At 39.2% G+C, this 23195-nt stretch overlaps 1 protein-coding gene across 1 annotated transcript; it reads left to right on the top strand.

Moving 5' to 3' along the window:
• Positions 1 to 1660: 1660 nt before the first annotated feature.
• Positions 1661 to 14187, top strand: ZNF366 (zinc finger protein 366; the record flags this gene model as incomplete). The annotated part of the gene is made up of 4 exons (XM_079548880.1): positions 1661 to 2959; positions 5141 to 5332; positions 11052 to 11226; positions 13652 to 14187. 4 exons carry the CDS (start codon positions 1661 to 1663, stop codon positions 14185 to 14187), a joined length of 2202 nt encoding a protein of 733 aa, XP_079405006.1.
• Between the last annotated feature and the right edge of the window lie 9008 nt (positions 14188 to 23195).

The raw sequence follows: 23195 nt of genomic DNA, 5'->3' as shown, positions 1-23195 counted from the left end.
ATACATATGCTACCAGTCAACAAGCTAGGGACTGAAAGCCACATCCTGGTATAACTACTAGATATCTACCCTGGACTAACTTGATTCTTTTTTGTTTGTTTTTGCACCGTCACAAATGTTTTAACCATCACCCTTGAAGAGATCCTATAGCTTTCCCTTCTTTATTTCTCCTCTTGCATTAATTGATCCCTTTGTTTAAAATTTCCATCTTAAAGTTTTGTCACTGAACCTTCAGATTCCCACAATATTTATTCATAGGTAGTTCCAGAATCTAACTAACTTCCAAACAGAAGTAACTTGTTTCCCAGCAACTTTTTAAGATGCCTTCTGTTGCCCACACCCTAAGTAGGTCACTGAGATGCGCTTTTATCTATCTTTAGAAGCTAGTTTATTCAGCACAGAACTTCCTGAAAATGAAACAGGGGTGTCTTTAGTACTCTAACCACCTTCATACTCTCCACCCAGCATTTCCAAGAATGGTGCTGTAAATAGCATCAATGTGTCACAGATGACAGAGGGAAAATACGTTCCGTTTTCCAAGCTAACCTCCACTTGGTTGGACAGATGTATGTACACAAACACAGACATACATACATACACACATTTGGATAGAAGCATCCCCAGAAAGCCAGGGCAAAAGGTAGCAACCTTGTATAACGTGAAGTGAAATGCATAGCTAGCATGTCAGATGAACTCCAAATTTAGGAAAAGTACTCCAAGAGATGCTCTCCATACAACTAACGGAATACAAAAATTTGCTGGGGGACAGTTATTAACCTGCATTGTCGTGACATTGGAAATGATCTGAGCATTCTCAGGTGTCAGTTACTCAGAGAACCTCGGGGACCATTGAAGTGAATTCCATGTTTAGTTTTAAACGGTGAGATTTGTGCTCTACTTTAGAAAAACTGAAAAAAAACATAGATAATGTCCATAAAACTGAATGCACGTTGGAGAGCGGTCAGAGGCTTTTCCTCTCCTGAATTTGCCAGGTAAATATCACTAGGATTAAAACAAAGAAAATGAATCAATCTCCACCTTCTTGTTACAATACAGAGTGAGGGAAGCCAGGAAATACAGCGCAAAACCTGATGGTACACGGTGTCCTTAGATCACTTGGCCATTGTTTTCTCTCACAGCAGCACATGCTAATGATACAAAGAAGTTTAAGTTTTTGGCTTTGACTTTTCATGTCACAACCATAATAAATGTGCACATTATTGTTTGTATTGCCATATCCTTCAGATGCACCGCCAATTTCTAGTGCCTGTTCTTGCACAGCCAAGGACAGGACTTTGCCCACAGATAGCCTGGCTGAATTCAATTAAGTATGAGCACTGCCATGCAGATTCAGCTGCTAAATAGAGAATCACAGTACAACATGTTTATGTTGCAAAGATATTGTATGAGTCAAACCTGATTTAAACCACAATTCCTACCACAAGAAGACCAAAGATTCTTTTTTCTCCTCTAGCAAATTTAATTCTGCTTTAGAAGTTCTTCAACTTGCATGATCCTTACCAAGGCATCCTTAATTGTGTTTAATTAAAAAAACAACCTCAAAACAAATAAATAAGACAATAAAGTGTTAACCCCAGGAGAAAAGACAGAAATAAAAATGTTTGTTTATTTGTTTTAAGGAATTAAAAAAGAAATAAGTATGATGAAGAACGAAGATGCAAATTGTAGTGTGGACAACACACAAGCTTCTCCCTTTTCTCACTGCCTACAGCCACTGAGTCCTGTTACAAAGCCACACAGAACAACTCATTTTGGTGAAGAGTTCAGACAGCATCTTTCACATTTCCGCTATGGCCCTCCTCCTCTTGGAGACATGGAAAGTTTCCAGGGGTCCCTGGAAGGAGGGTCTCGGAAACGCAAAAGCATGCCAACAAAGATGCCCCCTTCTATTGCTCTTGAGGGCTCCTCATCCCCACCGCACAGACTTGAAGATCATAATGACATAGATTCTTCTGGTCTTCCTATGGCATTTCAACAACCAGCACAGCCAAAGTACAGTTCCCAGATGATTGATCTCTGCAACTTCGGTTTTCAGTTCTACAGATCTCTGGAGCCCTTTGGAACCAAGTCCATTAAGCAAGAACCAGTAAAACCTAATTTGGCATGGCCCAGTAGTCCAGCATTTGTGCAGACTCCTTATCCTTATTATCCTAAAGTCCATCCTGGCCTAATGTTTCCTTTTATCATGCCCCCAAATCTTCATTTCAGGAACCCTTTTCAAATGAAAAGGCCTCCAGAACCATCCTTCCGAAGGGCTGAAGTAAGAGAAAATGGTGAAAATAAACAGAAAGTAGAAAGAGTGGATGTCAACCTTCAAATAGATGACAGCTACTATGTTGATGTTGGGGGTGAACAGAAACGCTGGCAGTGCCCGATGTGTGAGAAGTCCTATACATCCAAGTACAATTTGGTCACCCACATCTTGGGGCACAGTGGCATTAAGCCTCATGCTTGCAATCGATGTGGCAAGCTTTTCAAGCAGCTGAGCCACTTGCACACTCATATGCTAACACACCAGGGCACGAGACCACATAAGTGCCAGGTCTGCCACAAGTCTTTCACTCAAACCAGTCACCTTAAGAGACACATGATGCAGCACAGTGACATCAAGCCTTACAACTGCAGGATCTGTGGAAGAGGCTTTGCCTATCCCAGTGAGCTGAAGGCACACGAGGCTAAGCACGAGAGTGGCCGAGAGAACATTTGCGTGGAGTGCGGTCTGGACTTCCCCACGCTGGCCCAGCTGAAGAGACACTTAACAAGCCACCGTGGCCCAATACAGTACAATTGCACTGAATGTGATAAGACCTTCCAATACCCAAGTCAGTTGCAAAATCACATGATGAAGCACAAAGACATCCGTCCATATATCTGCACTGAGTGTGGCATGGAGTTTGTACAGCCCCACCATCTCAAACAACACTCTCTAACTCACAAGGTAAGCCATCACATGTTGAACTCTCACCTTGTGTCACACAGAAGCACAGGGACTACAAACTGCTAAAAATATGCCCACCTCCATCCTATAAAGCCTCATGCTGGCCCTTTGCCAGCAGTAGAATGTCATGCAGAACAAAAGTCCCAAGTAGTACTGGCATCAGTAGAAGATAGATGTCTTTGTCAGACTTAAGAAAGTATGTGCAAAAACATTCTGTTATAGACAAGACTTGAATTAAGCCACCAGCATTACTTCCCACAGCTGTACTCTCCCTGTTTCTGGGTTTTACCTTCAGAACGAGCTTCTGTAAAACAGCATTTTGCAGATCTGTCTAACCTCAAAAAAATTCACCAGAAATTTTCTTCTGAAAAACATATGTGTATCTTTGCTTCCCCTAATTGGGAAGTAGGAGGATATGCAGTAGGATGTGTTTGTGCAGCAGAAGAAAGTATATTACTCATCCAATTTTGAAGAGTCATTATAATGAGACATGAAGGGGGGAAAGAAAAGACCCAAGAAAAATCCCCATTTGTGCATAAATTATCCAGAATGCCACTTGATGAAAGTGGACAAAGAGGACCGTAATCCCAGCCCATTTGTCTCAAGTGAGAGTCTTACCACGGCTGTAAGGAATGACAGCTATCTCAGTTCAGATCGGGAGCAAGCTCTGAGAAACATCCAAAAAAATCCCTTTAAAAATAGGAAATACTTAAGTGTTCCATTGAAGAATGTCTGAAATTAGGTTACCCACCTCTACAAAAATACAATAAAGACAAATTAAAAATCCACGTATTTTATAAAAATATACTCCCAGTTCCAAATGTCTTTTCCTTTAACACTTAAATTTTTGGTCTTTTATGAAAAACATTAAAAATACAGAAAGCTAAAATGTTTTAATCATATAAATACATTTTCTCTTAAAAAAACTCAGCCTCTACTTCCACATTTGCTTTTTATTTTCTCCATTTGCTGTTGCTATTTTACTCTTTCTGGATGCTCCCCAGATCTACCATACAAAATTCTACTAATTTAAAACTCTTTTTTGTTTTGTTTTGTTTTGTTTCTGTTTTTGTTTTTGTTTTTGTTTTTGTTTTTTTTCTGATGGGAAATGCAATGCCCTTCATCCTCTAGAGAGTTACTGCTTCATTGTCCACATCTGCAGGTGGATTCAGCTGCAAACATCATTAACAGTAGTTAGTGCCCAAACGCATCCTTGAATCAAATAGCTCGATGCTTAGAATTGCTGGGCATATTCACAGCTTTAGCTTTGCAATTATCTCTGTGAAAACCACTGACTGGCACAAAAGTGACTGACATTTCAAGTCTTTTTTGTAATGAGTTTTATGGAGGAGTAATTGCTCTTGGCACTGAACTAATACATTCTCACTACCTGCAACAAGTTATGCTCAAACTCTTAAGGTGTTTCATGGTAAATTCATTGGTCTTTGTAATATCTAAATGAATCACAGGAGCTGGCAGTTAGAGCACGTATGTCTGACCAAGAATATTGGATTTCATTTCAATGAATTGACTGCATGGCTCAGAGGCTGTTAGAAATGTTCTGTAAACACAAGTTAAAGCAGGGACGCTCCATTAGGGTGAGTGTAAATTCCATAAAGAGTTAAAAATATTTTTTCTTCATTGAATATAATATGTAGATCTTTGTTTGATGATATTTAATTATTTCTCATTTATTTCAGCTTACTTTCAATAGCTCTCTGCAAAAAGGAGTAGTTCTTAGTTAGTACCAAATGATGTTCAGTTACCATAGCCAAACACTTCTTTTATCTCTTAAGTGGCTAACTTTTACTTTTGGTTCATAGACATGCAAATTTGACCAGTGCTTCACATAAGCAGTAGAGAAGGACAGAGAAGCCCTGGTACTACATCTCACTGACATGCAAATTTAAAGATGGAGACAAAACTCCTTATTTCATTACACTTAGATGTTGTTTTCCTTCTCTGCTTCTCATATTCTTGTAAGAATTTGCCAAGAAAAAGAACATAAAACATAAGTATATACTCCTTGAACAAATGATATTAAAGGCAAAATAATGCATTACCTGCTTTGCTAATGTGGAATGAATAATTCATATATTGCCATACTGAAAATGAAATAATTTAGAAACTGTTCAATCTACTGTTTTTTTGTTGTTTTTTTTTTTTTTTCTTTTCTTTCAGGGTGTGAAAGAGCACAAATGTGGAATCTGCGGCCGGGAGTTTACTCTGCTGGCCAACATGAAGAGACACGTCCTGATCCATACCAATATCAGAGCCTATCAGTGCCATTTGTGCTTCAAGAGCTTTGTGCAAAAGCAGACTCTCAAGGCACACATGATTGTTCACTCTGATGTCAAACCCTTTAAGTGCAAGGTGAGTATCTCCTTTGTGGCAGAGACATAATCTCACTGACTATTTCTGGGATATTACCACCTTCTGACACAACTGAATTTAGAAAAACATGGCTTGCTCACATTCTATAGTTATATTTAAATTAGCATAAAACAATCTGCTTTCCATTCTTGATCTAAAGCTCTGCTTAGGTAGCACAAAAAAAATGGAGCTAGATTTCTGTGATTTGCTCCCTTCCCCTACATTATCTGTAACTTTGATCCTGACATATTGTTTCCCACGTAGTGAGCATATAAATGTCACCGCAATTTGAGGGCAACAAACGTACCTGACAGTTGTCCACAACAGCCATCCAATCTGAAGTCTGAGTACTTCAGTTCTTAGCAGCTTCAGGCACTGGCTAAACACACTGATCAACTTGGGGCTTCCACAGAGGACCTTGGGAAAGCAGCAACCTGATCTTCACGCAGTTATGCTGTGCGACAGTTCAGGGAAGAACTCAAAGAAAATCAGAGCTATACAGAATTGCAGAAGGCATTTGAATGGGCCAAATGTGGTCACCAGACTGAAACTCAAGGCAGGGCATCAGTATCTGAGCAAATTGGCCTGTGAGACCATTTGGGAATGGCAGATCACTGCCTCCCTCCAGCGCTTTGGAGGCTGACATTCCCTCTCCATTCCCTCTTCCTTCCCTTCCCCAGAAATTTTGGAGGATTTCATTTTTTTTTTACTGTTTCCACCTATAATTTCTTCCTTATGAGTTATTTATGCTTACCTTTTTACTTGATATCAGACTCTACATCTGCTATTTCTGCTTATTTTCTAGTCCATTATTATAATCATATCTTATAAAGGCAAAGGTTGGGGTTTTTTTTCCCACCTTGATCTGCTCCAAGGGGGCAGTAAATATGGAGAGGAGCATATTATCCAGTTTACACTTAAGTGACAGAAGATTGATCTGGAAACAATTTCTAGAACACTTTCATCCAACAACTTTATGGAATTAAATATTTTCTTCAGTGGACTCTTTCATTCAAAAGCAGATATAAATGAAAAAATATGAATGGAATTATTCTGTCTTGAAAAGTGTAGAACTTCAAAAAGTTATATGAAATTATTGCTTTCAGTGATAGTTTTAATATGAAAATATCAAAACTAATATTTTTGAACTCATTTTTTCTTTGGTAACACTAAAGTACTTCATTTCAAAGGTTTTCAATGTCAGCATGTTGTTACATTTTAAATGTAATTTAAACATTTACATTTTAAAATGTTATTTTCTATACTATCACTCTATATTGAGAAAATAATTTCTCAATATTAATAGCAGTATCAAAATACTGATAAAATAATTACTCAAGCTGCTGAAAAGCCTGAGTAGTTCCATGTCAAGTCCGCTTGAAACTGTTATTCTTTGAACACAAACCTGCAACCCTGCATCTTCATTGCCTTTTGGACAAAGTCATCTTCTACTCTTCAAATTTCAGAAGAGAAACTCGGTTGTTTGATCAGGTGTTCTGGATGCAATATGTGGATCCTTGCTACTTCTGAGACAGGCGCGGAGTAGCTGAAAGCTTGTGTTCCTGATAGGGTTTGGTAATGACAGACTATTAAAACTTAGAATGTCAACAGTGTGAGCCAGGAACTGGAGTACCAGCAGTATACTTTCCAGCCAGTAACAAAAGCTCTTGAGGAACAACTGGTTTTCTTATTTATTTATTTATATTTATTTGTTTGTTGAATAAATATATATATTTTTTTTACTTCATCATCACCCAACATTCTTAGGAGAAAAGAAACTACAAGCTCAGTGAACCAGTATCTACTTTGGCTAATGGGGTATGAATCTACATCAATGACCCTAGATGGACTGGAGATCATAACAGTAAGCAAAGTGAGAACAAATGTTTTCTCTTTGGCACTAGGAACATTCCTAGTCTCACTGGCAGAGCCTTTGAAGGTCTCACAAGTTTTTCTGGCTGGTATTCAGAGGGTTAAGTCAATGACCAGATAGCAGCCTTTTGGCACCAAGCTCCTCCTCGGCAGAAGGAAGGATATAGCTGTATGAACAGCCTGCTTAACAATGGCTCACATGTCCCCAGGGAACCGCCTGCAAATAGATTTCATCTTGCTTTCTCTTGTACTTTTCAAAGCTTCCTGTTTTCTCACGGTCCTTTTGGACAGTTTACAGTCTTTCTCCCTCTCCCTCTCTCTTTGAGGAAAGGAACACCCTTCTTATGAAGGGAAAAAAAAAATAAAGAAGAATGCAAGGGAAAGAGAGCACAGCAGTAGCCCTTCTACTTTACCACATGCAGTGGTTTTCTTTACCTTTTTCTCACAGCAAAGAAAACATGATGCTTTCCTATGCGTGTAATCACAGCTAAGCACAGACTATCTGAAAAGAGGGAGCAGAAAATAGTTGCCCCTTCTGTTTTCTCACCCAGCTGAAGCCTGCATCTGTGTTTCATTACTCTCTGAAGAATGTGCATCTCCATGGCTTCTGAAGGCCTGAGACCATGCTTTCTTCTTATTTGTTTTAAACAAAACCATAGAAGAGTTCTGAAGGATTTGCTCCAAATGGTGTAACAGGGCTCACTGTGTCTGTCAAAGGATAATTCTCTGAAATTTGAAGTTCCTTCTTGTGCAGAAGTTAATAATGTTCCTTATCAGCATTAAGGAATGTGGTGAAGTTTTCTCACATGCAGCCAGCCAAATATACATTGCAGCGGATATTTTGAAATTGCCACTGTAAATACACAGTTAAAGGTAAGCCTAAACAATTTTGGTTTATGACTGTATATCAAAATATCTTCTTTCCAAGTATGAAGTACTGTATTTATTTTGGATGAACTGGGCCGCTGACTGGAAGCAATCTTGTATGAGACACAGTCTCTGTGTCCATCTGGTACTGCTTTTTCAGAAGTGTCAGTCTACACCACTTTTACCCATTGCACATGAAATTGTGGTTTTAGACCAGGAGTTTAAGCCAAAGAAAAAATGAGATATAAGTACTTTGGGAAAAAACAGAACAGACTGATAAATGTAGAAGGTGCTATTTCATGCAGTGGCTTAGGAAGAAAAAATGTATTGTTGATCTGAGTCAGCATTTCTAACACACTGTGCTGAAGCCCAGCCAGTGCATCAAAATGTGTTCAGCAGACTTAGAGCTGATTTCCTTCTCTTTGGGATGAGAATGTTATTTTATCTAAACTGGAGAGCCTAAAATAAGGTCCACAAGAAACCATGCTGTCCCTGTTATCTCAATGTCTTTCACACGAGATATTCGTCCATCTGAATGCTCAGATTCTGCGTTTTGTTCTTTTCCATGGTTTTGGATCATCAGTGCTTGCAGCCCTGTCCTATAGAGGAAGTAAACATTTGCATCTTCCTAGTTTGGTCTGCAAACCCATTTGTTGTGTGTTAGCTGTAAATCTCACCTAGCACTGACTTGCTGTCTTTCAGCATGTGAGCCTTTCAACTGCTCCCTTCACACTCTGAATCATGGGCATTTATATGAAACTTTTCTTGTGTCTTTTGAAAAGGATAATTTACCAGATACCATGCCTCATGGAGCCATCACCCCCCAAAATATTTTTATATCTGCACTTCTTTCATTTTCCTGCCACAAATCTCAGCTCTGATACCATTTCTTCATGGTCTTGTCTGAGGACAGGAAGAAATTACACATCCCTAAGATCATGCAGGACTTTGGGAAATGGTAAACCTACTTTCTTTATTCAAAGACCCAAAAACATAATACTGTAAGGGAATAACCTTTAGGAAGTTGCCTTGCTAGAAAGAAATGCTGCTGCTGTACAAATTTTAATACTCAGTATCCTATATTTAGACACAGATTTGCGTGAAGTAGTCTAGCCAATTGCCTGTTGAATCAGATCTTCCTCTAATATCGATACAGATGGAAAAGACCTAGCTATGAGAAAGCAAAAGTTGGTGAGAACATAGGTCAGACAGAATGGGAGCAGCCAGAAGCCTTCTGTTAAGAAGTGTTAGAGGAGTATTATGATGACATTCTTATAGGCAGAGAGATATTGACACATCATAGACTGTTGAAGCAGCTGTCAATATCTGCTCTTCCTTGTCATTTTTCTGTGCTGCTCAGTGCCTCTCCTCTGTTTCCTCAGAGCACATTCAGCAGGTGTTTTCGTGCTTTCATTTCATTGAATGTAATTCATCAGGTACATCAGCTTTCTTCAAACACAAAGGAGAGACAGTTGAGTGGATGGATGACCAACCATCATCAGATATCTTTTACAAATTCCTAACTCATTTTCAGTAGCTTTTTTTTTTCCCCACACTTTCTCCGGGAACATCTTGTTGATAAATTTATTAGCAGAATATTTTATTAAAATCATAGGAAGAAATAATGTGTTTGAAGTAAAATCATTTTAAAAGCAAAGGAGTATTTCCAGAATTTTTCTTTTTGAAGCGTTCAATCAGTTCTGCTTGTTTTTAAAAAGCAATACTTCTCAAAATTTTTATATTAGCAAGCTGCTTTTCCATTTTGGTTTCAAGAGCAAAGATTGTACCATTACTTCATTGAAGATCATTTCACCACCTCGATTCCATCCAAGGAATCAAAAGTCAAATTGGACCAAAAGTTTGTTGGAGCCTCATTAATTGCTTTTTAATCATTTTCTGCCAGATGACTTGATAAAATTCCTGTTACTCAGTTGTAGTGACTATGTCTCGTATAGTAACAAAGACAGTGGTAAGATTATTCAGACAATAACATTATTTGTCTAAAATCAGTGCGAAAAAAAAAAAAAGGTAGAGGTAGGAAGCAAACACAGATTTTTACATAGGACGGAAATAGCCACTTGAATGTGAATAAAATTATAAATCCTTTCAAGGAAAGACAAGAAGACAAGTAAGGCAAGAAGCTAATAGTACTGATGTCAAACTCCCATATCTTCAAACTACATTTGATTTATAAGGGATGGAACTACAAAAGGACACATCTAGAAAAACAACAATGAAAAAAATTCTTTATTGTTTCATCAAAGGGAAACCTGTAGGATCAATGGCTCAGTTGACAGGAACATGCTTCATGGAAAGCTGAGTCATTCTTATGGCCCCATGCCTGTTTAAATTCCAGCTTAGTCACCAGAGACATCAAAATACAGCAGCTGGTAAACAGAAGATGAGAAAATCAACGACAAAAGGGAGAGAAAGAGGCAAAGAAAAAAAGAAGGAATTGCTTTTTTTTCCTGGCTTTAAGCAAAATGTGCAGTCGTTTCCAGTACACTAAAAGAGAAGTGATATTCACAGAAACTTCTCATTTAATTATGTGTCTCCATTTCTGCCTGGCATTATTTTTGAATAAAGGACAGTTTTATAATCTACAAACAAAACAGTTCACTGGGATAGAAAGTTATAATTTCGTTCAAGTCAAGAGCCTTTTGGGTTTCATGCTTAACTCTTCCCACTTCTTACAACACTCCCCAATTGTAAGTAATCTGTATTCATGTATCTCTCTTGGTCACCACTTTTTAAAAGTGGCAGCAAAACAGGAAGCCCTGGAGAAATCACTCTCAATCATATATATACTTCTCTGTAGAGTTTCACTCTATAACAAACTGCAGCCAGAAGTTGCCAAGGCTTATGCTGGGAAAGATAGGCTCTATTTGCTTTTAAAAATATTCACCTTGTAAAGTCTCCTACAATCTAGTTACAAATTAGTTTCACTTTACTGTTTTGTGTTTGTTTGTTTGTTTGACAGCTTTGTGGAAAGGAGTTTAACCGAATGCACAATTTAATGGGACATATGCACTTGCACTCAGACAGTAAACCCTTCAAGTGCCTCTACTGTCCCAGCAAATTCACCTTGAAAGGAAACCTAACCAGGCATATGAAAGTCAAACATGGGGTCATGGAAAGAGGATTTCATTCTCAAGGTAATATTTATGGGCAAAATTATTCTCTGAGAGATTTGGACATGCATATCAGTAATCTTACATGGGTCTTTACTACAGACTTACAATCTTATATCATAGATCCAATGCAACTGTTAGAGATTGAATCCTGTAAGCCTGGGAGTTTGTTATTAACTATTTATATTACTTCTGTGCTACGGATCAGAGCTGTCCAAGACAGCAACTCTGTTCTCTGAAACCTTTCAAACAAGATTTCTGATGACAAAGAGATGCAGACTGAGATGGAGTAGTAGTTGGAGAGAAAATGAGACAGTAATGATAAGAAAGTCACTTTGGCACACTAAACTTGCCATTTTCAGGCGATATGGAGAATGCAATCAGTAGTGCTAAAGCAAAAGATTTATCAAGTCATAGCAAATGTTCTTGTACTTAAGCTCACAAGCTCCATCACTGCAGGAGAGATGCAATATCAACAGCCCCGCAAAGCTGTTCCTAGTATGCGGCTATCCCTGACACACAAATGATGGTGAGCAGGTGTGCATTCAGTTTTAAGAGACATTAGCACACACAGCTGGTCAGAACATTGATGAAATAGCATTGGTCTTCCTAATGGAGGATGCAATTACACAATTTCTGAAGAAATTTTACAGTTCTGGGGGTATTTGACAGACCATGGCTTAGCAGCCATGAGCAAGCAGACATTTTGCCCCATGCTCATCTAGTTTGTATGTCCTCTTTTATATTTGAGGTATATCTACGTGGTTTTAAACATGGAGATGAACCATAAATCCATTCAAAGATGACAGAAGCAAAAAAACTTGGAAATTTTCACTGGTCTTGCTCACTGTTTATTGGATTCCTGGCCAGAATGGGAATGCAAGCCCATGTAGCTCTGCATCCAGAAGCCTTTCTACTCAGTATACATTTGTTCTGTGCTATAGTGATGAATCTGATTCTCAGCAAAAGTCATAAGCTCACACTCATATTACAGAGACACATGAATGAGAGGACAATCCTCCCTTATTTCAAAGTATATGGAGTCTGACCACTCTGGTAGTATTTTCTACCACGTACACGCACATCTCCTAAAATCAGCCTTATGTGCACAAGTGACTATCTAAAGAACTGATGGAATTTGGGAGGATTGTTTGGAGAATTTCAGTACTAAAGATGTTCTGTTTGTTTAGAGTTTCTGGATAAATAATTCTATCATGGGTAATATTTCACAGCATTTCTCAAAGTCAGGCTTTAACGCAGCCTAACACACATGGAAACACGTCTTCTAATGATATTTGGCATACAACGTTCAAAGATTGTAACAAGTAATGGGATAAATGGCTCTTTTTTTTCCCTTTAGTCTCCTATAGCACTGTGCGAGTTATACAATTACTTGTAATTGAAGACAGCCTAAGTGCTTTTCAGCATACAGAGATTCTTCAGCCCTTGAGGCTTATCAGTCAGGAGACAATTTGTAAGGGCTGCCACCTGCTCATGAGCCATTTTAATGAACACAACACAGTTGCACAGCAGCAGCTGCATCTTGAACGGCTGCATAAATCCCAGACATTGGATCATATTACTAAGAGGGAAAAAAAAGCAAATAAAGCAAGCAAATAAAATAGCTTTTATCATAGATTTTTGCTGCTGAGTGAAATCCCAGTAGTGTCACCTTTGTTTAAATTGAGATGGACTATGCCTGCAATATCTGAATTTTCCTCTGTGAATCCTGATGTTCAGAGCACATTTTGAGTCCACTGTTGCCTTCTGGGCAATGTCTGGGTTTCCAACAGAGAGGAGACGCTCTGACAAATATTAAGACAGAACAGACCAAGGACCACACTCAGACTTACACCGTGCAGCTCAAAATCATCATTTGATTATGGTGATTTCCTCAAGCTGAAGGACATAGAACATTTCAGTGACTTTGGATGAGAGTGAAAAAGTCAAAGGGAGATGAAGTTTTAGGCAGATGGAACAGGATTGTATTTTCTCTTTATAGTAATATCTTTGAACACAAGTGTCTGCAGAACAACCATATTAAAACATTTTAAATCTCTTCCACTCTTCTGGAAAAAAAAAAAAAACACAAAAACTGGAACTTTGATTATGGTATGTGATGGTTTAGATCAAAGCCTTCGCTAAAAAAATAGGAAGAAGGAAGTGGGTAGGTTCACTGGCAAAAAATAGTTTACAAGAGGCCAGACACTTCACTTTTATTCCTAGCTCTCTCTCAAGTGTCTGGCATGTACAGCAAAATGTTATGTGTGCCCTGACCTGGCTGCGAGGTAAATACTTCTTTTTAAACTTTAAAGGGCTTGGAGATAACTGAGTGGAAGACAAAGGTAAACAAAGACCATCTCAGGCTTTATGTTTTAACCGTGAACTGTATAGAAGCATTTGCTGTATGTAAATTGTTCTTTTTCTCCCCCCTTTGAAACACTGCAAGGTTTTGGAAGAGGGAGAATTGCTCTGTCTCAGACGAATGTGTTGAGAAGCTTGGAACAGGAAGAGCCCTTTGATCTTTCCCAGAAAAGCCAAGGGAAGGGGATCTCATTTCATTCGGATGGTGAGAGTGCCAAGGGAAGTTCATGCCAAGAAGAAGAGGAAGACAACTGCTATGAGACAGAGCAGTACAGCCCTGGTGTGTACCATCATGACAACAACAAGCTGTACGTTCCTCAAGATCTGTCTGGCAAACCACAGTGCATGATGAAGGGATTCAGAGAGTCCTACTGCAGTGAGAAGGAAGAAATGTTAAGTGAGGGAGGACTGGAGAAGAGAGTAGGAGATTCTGACAATCAGGAGAGCCCAGGAGAGAGAGACCTCGGAAATGACAAGGAGCACCTGAGCTTTAGAGCCTTTGAAAAGGCCAGTCTGGGGCATTCTCTCTCTGATTACTTGTATTTCAAGCACAGGAGCAAGAGTCTGAAAGAATTACTGGAAAGAAAAATGGAAAAACAGACAATGCTTATAGGCATTTAAATGGGTGTTTGTTTTAAAACAGCTGGAAAATAAGACACAAATAGCTTTGAGCATGAACTGTAATTTACTAGAGGTTGGAATTTTGCAGTAATCTTTACAAATGAACAAGCCCGAACAATAAAAATATATTAAAGTAAAAAACATACATGAAAAGAACAAAGCAGACCACAAAGATCAATAAACACATTAGATTTTGAACTGTAAGATTTTTATACTTATCCATTTGGCATACAGCAGACGATAGGATGGGTATAGAAGTTTATTTCCCTCTATCTGGTATCTGGGGTGGTATATATTACACTCAGTTTTCTACTTATCAGAAAGAAAACACTGTAGTGTTTCATTTATTATCTTCTTAAATATATTCAACCACTTCTAACCACAGTTCTCAAAAAATTTGAAAATACTAGGTATTTCACAGCATAAGCAAGAGAACTGCTTATGGTGTACAAAAAATGCCATCCACCTCAGATCACTTCATATACTGCTATGACTTACAATGAGGAATGGGAAAAAAGTTATGAAGAAATGCTAACATCTTCATTTTGTGAGTCAGTGAAGTGTAGAGGTCTAAGACGTTGGAAGGGCTGGAATTCTTTATGGTCACAGAAGCTTTTTCTCTGGCAAAAGGATTGCCTGTGTTTTGCTGTTTCAGTCAGTATGGAAGCTTTCAGCAGTTCTTCAAATGAAATGGCATGAACTGTGTTGACATTTTGTTCTAATGTCTGCTCACACCAATACATTTAATAAGCAGCAGCACGTAGTGTTTGCAAGTATTGCTGTAATTACACCTAAAACAAAGAGAGCAATTTCATTGACAAAATAATGTAGTTTTGCCATTTCTCTTCCAGTTTACCTTGGCAAGCAGATATGATTTTTAAAATACAAAGCCCAGTCAGATTTTATTTTGGAAGGGATTCCAAAAAAGAGCCTGGTAAGGGTGAAGTAATATTCACAAAGAAAGACAGGTTTTTTATTTTCTTTTATCTGAGTCAGAATTTTTCCCTCATTAACACAGGCTGACCAGTAAGCTCCTGCCCTTTCAGAATAATTCCACTCATGCTGTTTTAATGAGTCATTCCCAGCTTTTTATTATGATTCTCATATAATTATATTTCATAGCAAATATACTAGAAGCACATTCCATTAAGCACATTCCATCAATAGCATTATTTGGCCAGCACCTTGAATACTACATCTTCAGCATACAAGACGTGGCCCCAAGCCATTCTGTTGCTTATAAGGAAATAAAGATACAATATGTCATTTAATTATTCCTATATCATTTTTGGAAATTATAGCTCAATAGGTTAAACTCCTCTAAATATGGTATTTCATTTCCAAATATTGCTACCTTCTTCATTTCCCTACCAATATCTTAATTTGGAATACCTTGTTATCATGCTTAATATTTATTATGTAGGTAACTCCAAAAGTAATGCCTTCTATTTATTTATATGGGAATACCAAAAGATACAAAGAGCACAGTAACACTGCTCTATAGAAAAATTCTCAGCTACAAAACACTGTTTTCTGGTATAGTCACCACCAGTGGCTATGCATTTTCACCAGTGATGAACAAAAGCCTGCATGCCAAGCTCATAACAATCCGCACCAGTGGAGGTGACCTGCTGTTGCTGTCACCACTGCTGAAGTGCACCACCCACCACCTCTCTGTGCTCACCCCCACTGTTTGTTCTCCACAAACATTCAGCAAGCATCAGTGAATGTAGGTGCCATTTTTTTTGCATAGAGGAATTCAGTGGCACACCTTTGGTTCATACACACCTCCATGTCAGATGCTATTCAGAGTGCCTCTCTGCTGTCGTCTGTCACATGACAACAAGATGCAATGGGATGTTGGTGGGAAGGCTCAACCTCTATTATCATACCACCAACATACGTCTCTGATGTCATGGACCAACATAACATAGGAGGCATTACTTCTGGAGCAGCCATTGTAAGTTATATTAAGTACAAAGTCACATACTCATGGCTTGCTAACGCAAGAAGCCTGTTGCTGCAGCTCTCTGCCATTATAAGAAACCTCTCACATTACAGAAAGAATAATTATCACACCAGCTAATCAGCAATAACAAAGCAACAGTACTTATTTAGAATACAAAACTGTGTTTATATAGGCTGAGGTTGTAGGAGGTGGTTCTATTTTTCAGTATTAAAACCTGACATAATAAGAATTCTGGATGACTAGGAGAATAAGCTGTTGGTGTAAGAAGTTTTACAGTACAGTTCATTCCTCTAAATATAATTAACCATAGTTGATGTACATACTTTTTAAAAATAAAGAGGATATATAAAATTGATGTGGAATGTAGGTGATTTCAGGACTAGACTGAATGATGTCTTTCAAAATAGGGTATTTTTCAGATGGTTTATCATGTACATTTTTTCATATACATTCAACTTGTTCCTTGCTTCAACTGAAAGATAATTCCTTTTTAAAGTGTAATGTGTACAGCTGCTTTCCTTCTTGGACTACTGGAAAAGTCATCAGGTAGAAGAAATGCAGTGTGATCTACAAGTCTGTCTCTTAGAAATGGGAGAAATGACATTTACCTTCCTGGTAATGTCTTGCTTCTACCAGACAGAAGTTCCTGTTTTGGAATGCATACAGCCAACAGCTGAGTACCACAAACCGTTGGAAATATCTCTATCAAGCAGAAACACTTCCATTCCACTTCTGCAGCCATAGCAGTTCCTATAATAGCACGAATAAGCAAGAGATAAGGAACATGGCTGCAGGTCCTACATTTTTTTTCTTTAATGCAATTTATCTAAGTTACGTATTTATATAATGTGCTAACCATATACATGCAGAAAGTAAAGGAATTGGAGTACCCGGAATGGCAATGCTATTTGGGATTAATCTGTAATATACATAACTTTTCCTGCATTTTTCCCATTACAGTGAGACTTGGAGAATGTGCCCAATCACATGGTCACCCTAAGTTCATTCATAAGTGCCTCGGGTTAACCCATGTTAGAGTAGTAAAGAATTTGTTTAAAAGCCCAAGTCACCAGTCAGAGGAATTGCAAACAAAAGCAATACTGAGATCAAGAGAGGAGTGTCAAGTGAGCCATGCAAAGGGATTAGGAGGTGGCAGCCCTGCCTGCTGCAGAACGTAGTGTAGCTGAGTTTAAGACACTTGTTATAAAGAGGCCTCTAGGGACAAATTATAAGCGAAATAACAGCCTTCATTGTGAAGCACCTTGCTTGTCAAACATAAGTTATTTTCACAGTATTTACATTGGCACCATTCTGGGAACAGACAGTAACAGCCTTTGCTTTTTAATAGCTTTGAAAATGCTTTATAGAAGTTTACTTTCATAATGAGGCTATTTCCCATCTCTGGATTTTGAGGGATTAGCTTCCTTGTTTTGCTTTCAATAGAGACCTAGTAATCCTGTAGAGACATTTTCTGCGTCCTGACCTTGGGACAATCTTTTTTCTTTCTTTACTGATTCCTAAAAGGAGTCTATCTGCTCTCTTTTTGCAATATTGTAGACAAAAATGCTTATATCTGATTCTTCTCTGCTATTTGAATTTTCAGCTTTGATACCATAATAAATTGAGGCCCAATCTTCGTCACACTTATCACATCCATATAATTTTTCCTGCGTTATTACAAGAGCCTAAGTTCATTCTCTTGGAAAGCATCAAAACAAATGAGAGTTAGCACAAACTCATACAGCTGAGATATTTTCAAAAGCAGATGCTCAGGAAACTTTGCTGAGTCAACAGTAAACAATGCAACACCATAATGAGGTTGAGCAAATGAAGGCATGTGGCTTGTTAAGTCAGAGATTTTTCTGCTCTTTATAGCAGCAAAGAGAATTCTGGAAGACACTGTCAGACACAGAGTAGTAGATGGAAATTCAAAAGCTGGATTAAGAAAATCTGAGGATAAAGGAACATAATATGTTTGTTAAGAAAGAGAAGTAGTAATCTGGAATGAGTGATGTTTTGAGTTTGGCCACCAGTACTCAGCCATCCCCTTGTGACATGGAGTTCTCTTGGTTGCCAAGCAGCCTCTGATTTGTGATAGCAAGGATGGGTGCGATGTGCTCAGTAAATCAAAGGATAAAACACTTTATAATAATGCTATAACAGAATTTTATCCTGTGCTGTGCCTCACAAAACACACTCTTGGAAAGTTACAAGAAATGCCTAATTCTACTGCATTCACCTCTCTACAAATCTGCCTTGATCCCATAGCTATTCTCTGATTTCTCTCTTCATATGGTGCTGCTGGACTCTGCTATTATTAGTGTACAGTTAAGAAGTAATATAAGTACTGTATTTATTACACCAAGAGTTTCTAATAATTATTAACAGTTTTGAAAATAAATTGTGTCTGCTTAGCTGAACAAGATATAACAGAGCTAACATTTTGTATTCCTAACAAATTTTGCGTATAGTATGGTGTATATTTATTTCACACAAAATTCTGGGTTGTTATTTGAAACCCAAACTCAAAAAATGGACCAGCTTTCTGAATACTTAGTTTCTGGCATTCAATTTCAGTAGTAAAAGCATATACGATGTATTAACTTAAATATATTAGAGATGCTGCTGTACTTTGTGTTGAAATGGATCTGGAGTTCTTGGCACCTTTGCTACTTTACACAATAAACACATGGGGATGATCTGACAAAGTCACATGTGAAGAGTGGTCATTTTCAAGGGAAACCTAAATGTATGACAGAGGGGCAATTAGGAGACAAATAAGAGCTGACAGGTTCCCTAAGACAGAGAGATAACTTTATTATTACAGGCTGCAGGGAGACCATAAAAATGATTGAAACCGATTTAGGCATTCGTTAATTTAGCCTTAGACAAGCAAAAAAAATCAGCATTTATCTTATTTATACTTCAAAAATCTGCATCTTGTATTAGAATGAAACACATCTTAGAAAATTGAAGTTAAGGAAATGGAAATTCCTTCATAATTTCAGAAATAAGCAGAAGATCTGAACTCAGAGTTTCAGAGTTTCTTTTTCTAATGGAAAACACTTGTAAGTGATGAGGAAATTCTTGGATTTATTTGTTTGTTTTAACAAGATCCTGATGCAATTGGCATGATCAGATTTTACAGAAATAATTTGAAGTTGCTTTTGAACACACAGAGGAAGTAATTGGACTGCTGGCTATAAAATAATTCAAGTCATAAAGAAAATAGAAACGTTCGATTTCTAATTCTCTGAAGTATACACCTTTTAAAAAAGCCCAAAACACTCATCCAAACACCAGAAATATATTGAGGCTAAGTGAAACAGAACTAAACCCTTTTTCATTTTTTGTTTTCTTCTTCTTTTGCCACCCCTCTTCCCGCCTTCTTTTTTATTCCAGGTAGCAGCCACAGTGTAGTTTATAAATTAGTTGTATATGAGTAGAGTAGTGTACATGAATCATTTGGAATGGGACACAGCTCATCACCAGGGCTTTAAATTACAATTGATGGGGGAAGGAGATGTACTGTTAGGGAGCAGAGGAGAGTCAGGGAACAGAGGAGAGTCAGGGAACAGAGGAGAGTCAGGGAACACTGTCACTTCAAGAAGCAGTTGGGGAAAACCTCAGATTATTCTGGAGGTTTGTGGGAAGGTTCTTTCAAAAAGGTAATGTAATTAAAAGTTCAGCAGAAGTGCCTCTATTCCAATTTTATATTCTATCAGCATAGAAAAAAAGCGAGAAACCATGATGCAATTGGAAAACTATGGTCTCATTTCTATCACAGAAACATGGTGACTCACATTACTGGAATACTAACACTGAGGGCTATGACCTTTTCAGAAAGGATAGGCAAGGCAGGAGACGGCGGGGGGGGGGAGGCTGTCCTCTGTTAAGAGGTGGATAGCCTGCATGGAGCTCCCTCTGAGAAACAGTCAGGGACAGGCTGAGAGCCTGTAGGTTAGAATTAGAGACCAGACCAATAAAGGAGAGCTGGTGGTCAGAGTCTAAGACAGACTGCCTGATCAAGGGGAGCCTATTGATGAGGTCTTCTTGCTTCAGCTGCAAGAAGTCTCATGCTCATAGGCTCTCGTCCTGATGGGGGATTTCAGCCACCCAGATATCTGCTGGGAAAGCAACACAGCAAGCTACAAGCAATCCAGGGGACTCCTGGAGTCCATTCATGACAACTTTCTGGTTCAGATAATGAACAGACCCATCAGAGGTGAAGTGTTGCTGGACCTGGGGCTCACAATACAGAAGGTTAAGATCAAAGGAAGCCTGGACTGCAGCAACCATATCCTGGTCAAGTTTGTGATCCTGAGGAATGTGGGCCTGGCAAAGACCCTGAATTTCAGGAACCTTTCATGTTCCTAAACTTATGAGAGGGGGTGGGAGGAGCAAAATCCCTTGCAGTACAAAAGCAGAGCAAGACTGACACCACCTCATGAGGTTGAATGTGTACAAGTATTTGGGGCCAGATGACATGTATCCACGATGTGGAACTGGCTGGTGTGTTTCCCAAGCTGCTCTCCATCATGTCTAAAAAATTGTGGCTGTCAGGTAAAGTCCCCAGTGACTGGAAAAAGGGAAACATCATTCCCATATTCAAGAAAGGGTGAAAGAAAGACCTGAGGGACTACAGGCTGGTAAGCCTCATCCTCATGCTTGGGAAGATCATGGAATGGATCCTCCTGGAAGAGATGTTAAGGCATAGATGAGGAGGTGACATGTGAGATGAGGAAGAGATTTGAGACAGTCAGCATGGCTTCACCAAGGGCAGATTGTGCCTCATCAATCTGGTGGTCTTCTATGATGGAGGGATGGCACAATTCAACAAAGGAAGGGCAACTGATATCTACCTGAAGACATGCAAGGCTTTTGGTCACACATCACATCTTTATCTCTAAATTGGAGAGAAAAGGATTTGAAGGGTGGATTATTAGGTGGGTAAAGTTGTTGTTCTCAACGGCTCTTTGTCCAGGTGGAGGATGTTCACATGTCTGTCCTGGGACTGGTGCTCTTTATCAATGATTTAGACAGTGGAATTGAGTGTACCCTCAACATGTCTGCTGATGACACCAAGCTGAGTGGTATTGTTGACACAATAGAAGGGAGGGACACCATCCAGAGAGACTTAACGAGCTTATCATGGAATCAGAGAATCACAGACTCCTTAGAGTTGGGGAGACCCTCAAAGTTCATCTAGTACAACTCCTATGCAATGAATACAGATGTGCACAGTTAGATCAGGCTGCCCAGAGCTTGATCCAGCCTTGCCATGAAAGTCTCCAAGGAAAGTGCATTGGCCGCATCTCTCAGCAACCTGTTCCATTTCTCCTGCGCCCTCACTGTAAAATACTTTTTCCATATATCTAACTTAAATCTACCCTCTTTAAGCTTGAAACATTTCCCCTTGTTCTATCACAATAGGCCCTGCTAAATGGTCTGTCCCCTTCTTTCCTGTAGCGTTCCTTTAGATACTGAAAGGTGTCTCTCAGGTCCCCTGGATCTTTCTATTGTCCAGCTGAACAGCAGCTATTTCAGACTGTCCTCGTAGGAGAGGTGTTTCATCCCTTGAGTCATTTTTGTGGCCCTTCTCTGGAACACACTCCAACAGGTCCATGTCTCTCCTATACTGAGGACTCCATATCTGGATGCAGTATTCTAAGTGAGGTCTCACTAACAGAGTAGAGGTACAGGATCACTTCCTTCACCCTGCTGGCCACACTTCCTTTGACTCAGCCTAGGATACTGTTGGCTTTCTGGGCTACAAGACCGCAATGGAGGCTCTAGTTTGCAATCCACTAGTACCCCAAGTTTGCAATCCACCAGTATCCCAAGTCCTCTTCAGCAAGGCTGTACTCTATCCTTAGATTTCCTAGCTTGTATTGATATCTGGGGTTGCCACAACTAAAATGCAAGATCTTGCACCTGGCTTTGTTGAACCTCATGAGATTCTCCTGGACCCACTGCTCAAGCCTTGTCTAAGTCACTCTGGATGATATCCTATCCATCTGGTGTGTTGACTGGACCGCACAGCTTGCTGTCAGCTGAAAAATTGCTGAGGGCACACTCAACCCCACACTCAATGTAATTGATGAAGATATTAATGAGTATCAGTTCAGCACTGACTACTGAAGGACATCCAGCCATTGAGACATTGACCACCACTCTCTGGATTCGGTCCTGCAACCAGTTATTCATTGAACAGCCCACCCATCAAATCCACATCTCTCCAATTTGGAGAGAAGGATATTGTGGGGTACTGTGTCAAAGGCCTTACATAAGTCCAGATAAATGACATTGGAGGCTCTTCCATTGCCCACTATTGCTGTTACATCATCATAAAAGGCCACTAGGTGGGTCAAGCAGGATTTGCCCTTGGTGAAGCCATGCTGTTCTTCTATATCACTTTCTTGTCTTCCATGTGCCTTAGAATGGCTTCCAGGAGGACCTGTTCCATTATCTTTCCTGGCACAGAGGTGAGACTAACAGGTCAGGCGTCAGGATCATCCTTTATACTCTTCTTAAAAATGAGTATGTTGCCTTTTTTTCAGTCACCAGGGATTGCTGTTCACCTGATTGCTGTGACTTTTCAAATATGATTGAGAGGGGCTTGGAGACTACATCAGCCAATTTCCCTAGGACTCTGGGATGCATCTAATTGGGACCCATAGACTTATGGATGTTCAGGTTCCTCATGTGGTCACAAACCTGATCTTCACTGGGATGGACATTGCTTTCTGAATCCCCTCCTACCAAACCAAACATATGAGGGCTGTGTGGCTAACAGTTATCGGAGAAAAACAAGGCAGAAAAAGTTGTTGAGTTTTCTTCAACCTTCTTGTACTCTGTCTGCTTGTATCACTCAGTAGGGGGGTACACTCTGCTGGTATTTCCTTTTCTGGTTGAGGTAGCTGCCTTTCTTGTTCTTCTTGGCACCCCTTGTCATGTTTAGTTCATGCTGAGCCTTAGCTTTCTTGATCCCATCCTCACACAGCCTAGCAGATTCCTTATATTCTTCCCATGGTACCTG

Source organism: Tetrao urogallus (genome assembly GCF_951394365.1).
Source record: "Tetrao urogallus genome assembly, chromosome: Z".
NCBI lineage: Eukaryota > Metazoa > Chordata > Aves > Galliformes > Phasianidae > Tetrao > Tetrao urogallus.
The sequence above is the reverse complement of the archived record's forward strand: the minus strand, read 5'-3'. Positions and strand labels throughout refer to the sequence as shown.